The sequence below is a fragment of the Nothobranchius furzeri genome, chromosome 4 (assembly GCF_043380555.1).
Source record: "Nothobranchius furzeri strain GRZ-AD chromosome 4, NfurGRZ-RIMD1, whole genome shotgun sequence".
Classification (NCBI taxonomy): Eukaryota; Metazoa; Chordata; class Actinopteri; order Cyprinodontiformes; family Nothobranchiidae; genus Nothobranchius; species Nothobranchius furzeri.
Window position 1 is genome coordinate 84,612,834 of NC_091744.1, and position 10,782 is coordinate 84,623,615.

A 10,782-nucleotide genomic window follows, 5' to 3' on the forward strand; every position below is an offset into this window, starting at 1 on the left:
GTAAAAAAAATACCAACTAAAAGACTTTTTTGCTGAAAGGGTATCAACAGAGAGAAATGGGGATGTTCTTCCAAGATTTAAACATTATTTTATGCTTTTTTATAATCCAGAAATGACAAAATGTGTTCAATTATTGTTTATACTTTAGAGAATATGTTTAACACTTGAGACCCCACCCCTACAACCACAAGGCTATTATTTTGTTTTTGTGCCCAAAAGGCAACTCAAACATAAAACATTAGGGGCTAAATGATAAAATAGTCTTTAAGTCACATTTTAAAAGCAGTAATTTCCAGGACACCTCTAATTTTACTCTGATGCCTATAATTTAACAGCTAAATGTATTTAAGAGGAGTATCCCCATGAAGGCCGAAGCTAACACCACATACAAAAAATTAAAACGAGAAATATTTTATAAGTGATAATAATAGCTAAATGAATATCAAAAACAAATGAAATTACAAAACACCAAACACACACACACACACACACATACACACATTGGACTAGCTCGAATAGTTCACCCAACTGTCACCAAATTTCCATGATCGCATTACAATAGACTGGAAATGAAGCATCATACACATTGTCATATAAAACAAACCCAAACTCTTTATTAGTAAAGGCAACGAGGCATTATTTCTATATTTTAGATTTACAAACCATTCTTCCTGTGGAACTGCACGTTAGTTCTGGCGCCACCTAGTGTCTCATATGTGTACTACAGGTCTATGCCTGCAAACATGACACTCAAAACATAAACATGAGACCTTTTTAGAAAAATCATTTAGTCTGTTTTTCATTTTAAAGAAGAGAGAAAGATATAGTCACGTGGGACAAACAATGCTTTATTTAAATACTCCATGACAAAAACGCATATCTGGGTAATAAAGGTAATCAGTGACAACAACAAACAATTAAGCCTGGGGGTGTGTAACAAATACATAATCTGGTAAACAAATGTGATTAAAAGCAAAGTGTCAAAATAAAACGGTTCCACACATACAAAACCAACAGTAATCACCAAAAAGTTAAAGAGCAAGTCACCCCCAAATCCACTTTTTTTTCTGATGAACTATATAAATGTGTGTCTAATTGTGCTGCAGACACGTGTCGTCAATAGTTTTGCACTTAAGTGCATTTTAGTTAAAATTTAAATTTTCTGCCTAAAACTGTCAGTGTTGTGCCGTTGTCAGGTAAAAACTCTGCACTGCATTTGAATTTAAATTTGCCACCGCCATTGGCTAAGAGGTGCGCTATGATGTTAGCTGGTACATTATGATGTCACAATGTCAATGTGAGCCTGTGAGTGTGTGTATTTGTTAGTGGCTCTGCCCTCTCGGTCTGCCGGGCAACCGCATTTGTTGCATTTTTCAAACAGGAAGTGGGAGTTGAGTAAGAATCTGGTAGGAGGTGACTTGCTCTTTAACAATGGCCAAATCAAAATGAAGAAAAACTAAGCGACATTTGAAAAGCTACCGTTCATTTAGTCCTCAATACCAATCTGAGCCTCCTGCAGTAAATCTGGGTGACTTTTCCTTTGTTTTGTTTTTAAATGAGGGCATTGAAGGCGTTGTATCTTCAGCGTAAAATTCGATAACAAATCCACTATTTTTGTTCTGCATTTGATGTTTGTAATTATTTCTTTTCATTTAACCTCTTTGTGGAAAACCCGCCCTGAAAAACATCTGACCCTAACCATTGACGTTCACCACCAGCATACGTTGTCTGGCTGGGAACTGTGCACTATGTATTGTTGCCTTGAAAGGATCGGCGAGTTTATGTCCTCCACTGGCAAAAACCAGAGCAGCACTCTGGCTCCAAGGCAGCTCTCAGGGTGCTCAGCACCCTTAAACCTGAAATGCTGAATCGCCCCTGAATGGAGTTGCTAATCCTAACGGTTAGCTTCTGCTATTTGAGACGTTCTCTGCAGTTTTCTGAACGCTAAACCAACAACAGCCTCCCCCGTCGTGACAGCGTGACCTAGATCTAATCCTAGAGTTTCACCGTCTGTTTTCTATCAGAAGCTACTGCAGGAGGTAGGTGTAGGAGACTATTTTCATGTTCAGTCTGCAAGAAACAGAATGACTGATTAGAATCAGAAATATTCAGAATTTATTTCAGTGAAGTTGACCTTTACATTTTTTTTTCTCGAGTAGCTCTGTTGACTATATGTAAGTTTTGCCTTTTCTTGGGCATTTTTTCTTCTAGTTTCTCAAGAAAAACTATTTTTGGACATTTTACTTTTCTGTTTCTGGTGCTGTGAAGCTTGGAGGATTTTTACTGCTATTTTTTTAGCTTTTCTCACTTTTTGAGCATTTGTTATGATGCGTAACCATGGCAACAAGCTGGTTTACACTCGGGAGCAGCTGATTAACATTGGAAAGGCTGAAATAATACCTCAACTGAAGCCACAAATCCCAAATGAGCTAAAACGCAAGAAGCGTGGGTGCAGAGCGGGAGCTAAACGGAGACAGAGAAAGAGGAAATTCAAACCATCTCTTCCATCGATCATAATGGGCAATGTGAGATCACTGGCCAACAAGATGGAGGAACTCCAAACCCTTTCAAGGACTCAGCCAGAGTTTCGGAACCGCTGGAGGAGATAATGCAAACAAGGATTCTCCAGAGAATCAAGAAAATGATGGACAACCCTGAGCATTCTCTTCACAAGACTGTCCGACAACGGAAGAGTGTCTTCAGTCAGAGGCTTCTTCAGTTTGGCTGCAACACTGACCGCTACTGGAGATCCTTCCTGCCAACAGCCGTTGTAATATACAACTCTTTGATGACTTGATTATTATTATTATTCTGAGCTACTACAGCAATATTAATAAAGTATTTTTGAACTGAATTGAATTAGAAAATCCTGACCAAAAGGGATCCGCTGTGAAATGTAAGGTTATAAATAAATTTGTCTTTGTGGTCAGACTGTTTAGGGGTGTGAGTGCTGATTAAGACACACTCTCACACACACACACACACACACACACACACACACACACAGATCAAGTGTCATTTATTTAATACACATTTGTGGCCAGTTTTAGAGAAGTTGCACTGCAACAGGCTGCGATACGTCCTGATCGTGTCACAAATAAACACCTTCTGGTTTGGTGGAGCATACTACATTGTTTGAATTCCTCACTATTTTACTGATTACAGAAACCAGGATAAGCCTTAGTCAACAGCTCTACAACATCCCTGCTAGTGATCCTAAACATCTTAGTGAAAACAGCTATTGCACGTGAGTACATGTTTTATTTTAACCGGGCGAGTTTAAGGTGCACACTGCAGATCTGGTTTCCCTCACTGATTACAGATCAGATTAACCGTTACCAGCGAAGAGGAAAAGCTGGACTGCAGACCACGCTCTCCTTAGGGCTCTGCGTTGGAGTTCTCCTCCTCTGATGTCAGGATTTTCTGGAGGATCTTTTGGTAGAACGGGGAGAAAACCAGCTTGTTGAAATTGACCAGCCGACCGAAGTGAACCGAGAGCTCTTTGAGCTCCCTGCTGACTGGAGCCAGACCTCCTGGGAGGGGAGGAGGGGTCTTGTGCTGACTAGACTCCAGCGCAGCCAGGAGGTAGCTCTGAATTCGAGCGTCTGTGAGGAGAGAGAGAGAGAGAAGATTCCATCATTTGTCGGGGATGGAGGTGTGCGGGAGGAGAGGCAGTTCTCACCCATCAGCTTACGGACAGCGTTGTCTGGCTGGGCGACGGCTGAGATCTGGCCCTTCAGGGAGCTCTCACGGTCGGCTGGGAATGGAGAGAAGCCGTGCTGGCTCAGACAGCGACTCAGCTCCACACACAGCTTCTCCCCAACGGTCGCCAAGGCCTCCTGCATACTAAATGACCTGGAGAAGAAAACCTACGTGTCAAAAACCGATGATGGTGTTAGAGGAAAACAGGCAAAGTGTCACACATCAGCTTTAAAACTAAACAAAAGCAAGAGTGTTTTGAGGTTCTGGTCAACTGTGCATATTTTATATTTATATATTTTAGTCTGAGTTGTATTTTCTACAACAGAAAACAATCAGCCTAGTTAAGCTGAAATAAACTGCTTTAGAGGAGATCTATGGTTGGATCATGAATCTGTGTGAGACTGGACTGCAACAAAGAAAACCGTCTTCCCACATCAGCTTTTCCAAATCAACATCTGCAATTCTGTAGAGCAAATCTTCGTACTCACGGCACACGCATGTCTGCAAGCATGACACCGACAGTGTTTTTAAGGGTCTCCATCAGTCCGGGCAGGCCTGAGATGGCCTCTCCTGTTGTTGTGTAGACAATCAGGAGCACAGAGGCCAGCAGAACCAACCGCTCGGCCTCCTGCTGCATCTCCTGGAAGCGAGTCTGATCCATCAGTACGGTCTGCAAAGGAACCAGAGCTTTTCCCTCCGTGCAAAACCAGAAATGTAAATATCACCCAACAAAAGAAGAACTGGAAGGATTTACCTCTGGAAAGGGGTCGGAGGCATGGTCCCACCTGAGCAGGCGGAGATAAGCATGATTGTGAACATTTAGGTGCACAAGGGATGAAGACTGATGGGAAGCAGCGCCACATGCGTCCGATTCTCTCAGGTGTTTCACAGTTTCCTTCAGCCACTTCTCAGTGTAGTCTAAGGCATCTAAAGAGGACACCACTTTCATTTTTAACTATTTATTTCATAGCAATGTGCACACATTTTATATGACATTGGACTTTTTTGTTTGTTGCCAAGCAACCAAACATCACATTTAACTCATTCACTGCCATTGACGACTAAAGTCATCATTTTAGATCCAACAGTTCACTGCCAATGACGACTAAAGTTGTCATTTGCATTTTTTACTGTTTGAGCATCAGAACGAGCCCCCGCGCTGAAAGGACAAACATCTCAGCCCTGAAGCCGATCTTCATCCGCGTACGTCACACGTCACATGATCAGGAAGCAGACCATCCGTATGTTAGGAGATCGTTTTGGGCCGTTCCTGTAAAAAAAAAGGTGAGGCGCGAACCGGAAAAGCGTCTGCCGATCACAATTCAACAACGGATTATGAAAGAACGGATAACGCTCGAAACACGCGGATTCTTCCTGATGTAAGAGGTGAGTCTCCGCTTTGTTTTGGTTGTTTTGGCGTCGACATCATCCTAGCACGCAACGTTCTGTGACTCTTAAAAAAAACAGTAAAAACGGTGAGAAACGCTGGCAGTGAACGAGTTAAAGAGCAAGTCACCCACAACCAGATTCTTACTCAACTCCCACTTCCTGTTTGAAAAATGCGACAAATGCTGTTGCCTAGGAGACCGAGAGGGTGGAGCCGCTAACAAATACACACACACTGTGACATCATAATGTACCATCTAACATCATAGTGTACCTCTAAGCCAATAGCGATGGCAGATTTTAATTCTAATGCAGTGCTGAGTTTTTGCCCGACGACGGTGCATCGCTGACAGTTTTAGGCAGAATATTTAAATTTTAACTAAGATGCACTAAAATGCCAAATTATTGACTACACGTGTCTGCAGCACGATTAGACTCACATTTATATAGTTTATCAGAAAAATGAGTTGATCTGGGGGTGACTTGCTCTTTAACTAAACAAAACAAATAAAGCAATCATGCTCCTCTGTTTGCTAAAGATCAACCACGGCGGGTCAAGTGACCATAAACAAACAAAAAACATTTGGCAGGGGAGCGATTCCTTACTGGGTTGTTTCTCCAGAAACTCCTGGAACTTGTTCCTCTCGTACTCGACCGACTGCTGCATGAGATGAGGCCTGATGCTGCTCAAGGCAAAGTTAGCCATGTCCACCTTCATCAGGTCCAGCACAGAGAAGATGGCCCTGGTTGGAGCACAGGAAGGAAAAAGACAGACGACACAGAAAACAGGAGGAGAAGTATGTAGCAGCTTCACTCTGAATCCCCCCTGAGAAGGTTAGCATTAGCATCGCAGAGCTGGTATTAAACCACAGGATCATCATGTCACAGCTAACCGACAAACTAACTGCCTCAGAATAAAGTAAAGCCTGGAGCGTGCAGAGGGAATGCTATTCTCTCTCTTTCATCGCATGGCTCACTTCAACAGAGGCACAATGTCCGTGATCTCCTTCAGCTTATCGATGTCCTCGTCTCTGCAGGGGGCGCACAGAGAGCCCATCATTCCAACGATGAACTGGGAAATCTGAGCAATGTCCAGAGCTCCGTTTTCCGCCTGCTGCTGGATGAGAGGTAAATCCAGAACCTCCTCGATCCGCGAGCGCAGGCGGCCATGGCCTGGCAGCAAGAATGACAGCAGTGTCTGGTAGACAGGGGCAAACAGAATAACAGATGCCACATCAGCTCGCCGCTTTTCCAACATTAAAGCTGCTCTGGGAGGAGACAGGAGCATCCTGGAGGAGTCCTCTGTTAAAACAATTTGACTTAAAAAACAAATTTAATCAGAGTTTCAAATGAGTGCAGTTTTCCTTCTATACTGAATCCAAGCTCACCTCCTTAATCTCTCCCAGAAGTTTGATAGCATGTCCGTACGAAGGTGGATCCTCCTTCAGCTGAGCCTCTAAACAATCCCAGAAGGCTTTGTGCATGATCTCCTTCACTTTGCGCTCCAAACTGAACCAAAAGACATAATTCTGCTGCTTTATGGAATTTGTGAAAGGTGAAAATTCAAAGACCAGCCACTTCAGTCCAAATCAGATCCTGACCTTCCTTCAGGAAGCTCCGTAGGTTTGACCTGAAAGGCCTGGTTGACCACAATTTCATGAGCTAAAGCCATGTTGGTGACTCCTTTAGCCGTTTCCATCAGCTCCTCCGCAGAGACAACCCTGAGTGGGCTGGCTTTGAGAGCACACAGAGGACTTATCACAACATAATTACTCATCAGATTTAAACGCTATGAAAAGAGAAAGATCTCCACCAACAAACTGTTTTTACAAATTACTCATGCCTTCAAACAAAGACTTTTCAGATTTGGTTACTCACATCTACGTCATCTGTCACACGCAATCTGAAAACTTACAAAGAAACCCTGTAATAATGTTTAAAGAGCAAGTCACCCCCAAATCAACTCATTTTTCTGATAAACTATATAAATGTGTGTCTAATCGTGCTGCAGACACGTGTCGTCAATAGTTTTGCACTTTAGTGGATTTTAGTTAAAATGTTAATTTTCTACCTAAAACTGTCAGTGTTGTGCCGTTGTCAGGTAAAAACTCTGCACTGCATTTGAATTTAAATCTGCCATCGCTATTGGCTAAGAGGTACCCTAGAACGTTAGCTGGTACCATATGATGTCACAATGTTGCTGTGAGCCTGTCTGTGTGTGTGTTTGTTAGCGGCTCCACCCTCTCGGTCTGCTAAGCAACAGCATTTGTTGCATTTTTCAAACAGGAAGTGGGAGTGGAATAAGACTCTGGTAGGGGGGGACTTGCTCTTTAAAGTTCTTCCTGGTATCTGTGCAGAAAAAGTCGCCCAAACTCACTGAAACATTGATTAATAATCTTCACAACCAAATATCAACAAGGCCTCACACAATTATCCTTTAACTTAATAAATAAAGTTATTCTAGTTGTGCCTGCACTTCAGGCATAAACACACAGTTCTAACTACTACCTCTTTTAGGCCATTTTATACATTAAAAACCGCTTCAATATCAGCCTCCTGTTTGTTTCTGTCCCCCCTTGTTTGACCCCAAAATAGACCAGCGAAACAACAGCAACATGTCATTCAGAGAGGTAACCATGGTAACAGCCTGGACAATTTGAGGGAATGTTTTCAATTTCATTAACTGCGTCTCCAAGAAACCAGACTTCCTTTTCATCTTTTAAAGTTCTTTTACTCTCGTTTTTCAGGCTTTCTTTAGGTCTATGAGAGCTTTCCTCTGGGAATCGACTTCTTAATAATCAATTTCATAATAATTTCTACCCTTGACAAAAACATCAGAGATGACATAGTTCCACAGACCAAAAATAACAGTTTAGAACCAACAATATGATTCCTTACAAGAATGAACAGAAGCTCAATATGTTCTTCCTTTCAGATTCTGTTTGTGCTTTTATTAAAGAGCAAGTCACCCCCTACCAGATTCTCACTCAACTCTCACTTCCTGTTTGAAAAATGCAACAAATGCTGTTGCCTAGCAGACCGAGAGGGCGGAGCTGCTAACAAATGCACACACTCACAGGCTCCTAACGACATTGTGACATCATAAGGACCAGTTTACATCATAGCATACCTCTTAGCCAATAGCGGTGGCAGATTTAAATTCAAATGCAGTGCCGAGTTTTTACCTGACAACGGCACAACACTGACAGTTTTAGGCAGAAATTTCAAATTTGAACTAAAATGCACTAAAGTGCAAAACTATTGACTACACGTGTCTGCAGCACGATTAGACACGCATTTATATAGTTTATCAGAAAAAAAAAGTTGATTTGGGGGTGACTTGCTCTTTATCTTTTCTGCTTTTCAGTCAATCATCATGCTAAAATGAAGCAAATACTAAATAATAAACCTGGACCTACTTTTTTTGAGGAGCCATCGTTACAAGACTTGCACTTTTAGAAATCCAGTAAAACTACTGTTCTTTTATTTCTAACAGACTAATAAAATGTTTGGATCATTGGACGCTAAATATAGAAATAAATTATTCGAGTTAGGCCAAGAACAACATAAGAGCAAAACTGTCTAAATGAAGGAACGATGACCTAAGATTGATAAAAATTGCATTAGGGGAATACACAACAGTAGTTATGTTAGAGCAGGAACCATATAAGGGACCCTTAGGCCATTTCTCCAAATAGCACAAGTCTAACATAAATACATGAATCTGCTGCCATTTTCAACCCCAAATGCATTAATATAAACAACACATTTCTTTAAAAAACATACAAATGTTTATCATGCATGAAGTCTAGTTTAACTCTGATCTATTCCAGTTCAAAGGTCAGGATTGCATCAACTGGTATGCCTTTGTGCGGCTCAGTACCCACGAAGTAGCTCTCAGCTTCACAACGGTTGGTGACTCGTGTTAGAGCAAATAACTCCACAAAATCAGCTAAACGTGCACAAGCATGCTGCTACATGTACATGTTTTTAGGAGTCAAAGCGCTCCTTTGCTCACCCTGAGGAGTACTCCCTCTGTGAGGGCTTGGAGGGTTAGCACGGGCCCTTTTTCTCACCGTGTCCTCAGAGGCATCCTTTGCCTCCTCGTCTCCTCCACCCTCAAAGCGGTCTGCTTCCTTTGGCATGGTGGAGTCTGCAGAACAATGAGTGACACAAATTATTCAAGCTTCCTTCTGCAGTTATTACACGGCTCTGTGTTCTGCAGGTCAGGAAATGTAAATATGCTGAAACATGCACGTGCGAGTGTCCTGTGTTGTAGTTTGTAGCCATCGTGCAGAACTGATGATGTGAAGGTTTGTTTCGAGAGGTTTAGATGATGACATCATCACCCACAGGGTAGAGGAGGGGTCTGAGCGATGCAGAAGTGTTGAAAACAAACAAAAACCTTACAGACTTAAGGTTTCTGTGTGTGGGTAATTAAATCTTAGCCACGTGACTAACCTTTTTTCGCGGAGGAAACAGATTTTTTATCGGCGGAACTTCTTTAAGGTTAGCAGCCCAACAACAAAGCCGTATGACACAGCTTCTCCTTCACAAGTCTCACTCAGCGCCGACCTCTCTGTCCCAGGTTCACTTACAGCTTCCACGGGACCGAACCACGTCTCCAGGAAACCCAAAGGAGTCGGTTCCTCCTCAGAGACACTACTTAACTCACGCGGCAGCCCGATTCCTCCACAGTTCTGTAACGCCGCTAACTAGCAGCAGCCACTTCCTAGGTGGGGCTAAAGTCACGTGACAGCCGAGCCTCTGCACGCACCACGCACGTTTACGCATGCGCCGTGAATCCTCTGCAACGCTCTTTTTTTTTTTTTAAATAAACTTTATTTAACAACCAATGAGTATACAACATAGAAACGAATGAAGTATACAAAACAACAGAATATGAACACACAAAGCCAGGGGTAAAAGAAAAAAGTAACAATTATAAGAATACACGCAAAAATTCACATATATATTGTTTTGAGAGCCTTTTTGTTGGTGGATTCTGATATTGATTTTATGTACAATTCCACGTCCTTAAAAAATGACAGAAATATGGTGTTTTGTTGGTAAACTTACATTTGTGAATAAAGAATTTAGCTAAGAGTATTAACAGATTTATCATAAAAAACATTTATCATTCTTCATGGGGAACTTAAAGAAACAGAATAAAACATTTTCCCATCGTAACGAAAACTCCCTTAAAATATGGACAGTAACAAACCTGCTAAATTCCTTCCAGAATCTTTGTGTAAAAGAACAGCACCAAAAAAGATGCGTCACAGTTTCTGGATGATCCCCACAGAAAGTACAATTAGTATTTATGTCCCTTTTAAATTTTACCATGTAATGACTGGCTGGATAACATTTATGTAGAAGTTTAAATGAGACTTCTTTCACCTTATTTACAATCAAATATTTCTGGGGGATCATCCAGACTGTCTTCCACTTGATATCTGGAACATATCGGTTCCAATGAGATATTATATACGGGAGAGAGACGATATCTTCCTGGAATAAACTACGTATTCTCTTAAAGCTGTTACCAAGTTCTAGAGAAAAGCAGATTTTTCCTATTGGTGACTCAACTGGATCAGGGAGTGTGACTGAGGTAGATATTGAGCTGTCAGTGTTTTTATATAACATTAAAGTCCCTGAGGGTATGGCACCAAGCACCATTGAGAATTCCTGAAC

The 10,782-nt window shown here is 41.8% G+C and overlaps 1 protein-coding gene across 4 annotated transcripts; it reads right to left on the reverse strand.

Moving 5' to 3' along the window:
* Positions 1–827: 827 nt before the first annotated feature.
* Positions 828–9,863, reverse strand: tcp11l1 (t-complex 11, testis-specific-like 1). 4 transcript variants are annotated; one of them, XM_054733399.2, is made up of 10 exons: positions 9,550–9,863; positions 9,165–9,241; positions 6,690–6,822; positions 6,477–6,597; positions 6,066–6,286; positions 5,695–5,831; positions 4,457–4,629; positions 4,191–4,372; positions 3,683–3,855; positions 828–3,605 (listed from the first exon to the last, which is right to left on the reverse strand). In XM_054733399.2, exons 3-10 carry the CDS (start codon positions 6,785–6,787, stop codon positions 3,379–3,381), a joined length of 1,332 nt encoding a protein of 443 aa, XP_054589374.1. In that variant the 5' UTR covers positions 6,788–6,822; positions 9,165–9,241; positions 9,550–9,863; the 3' UTR covers positions 828–3,378. The 4 variants fall into 4 exon arrangements, with proteins under 4 accessions (XP_054589374.1, XP_015820733.3, XP_015820731.3 ...); XM_015965247.3 differs by having other exon boundaries at positions 3,695–3,855; positions 9,107–9,241; XM_015965245.3 differs by having other exon boundaries at positions 9,107–9,241.
* Positions 9,864–10,782: the final 919 nt, after the last annotated feature.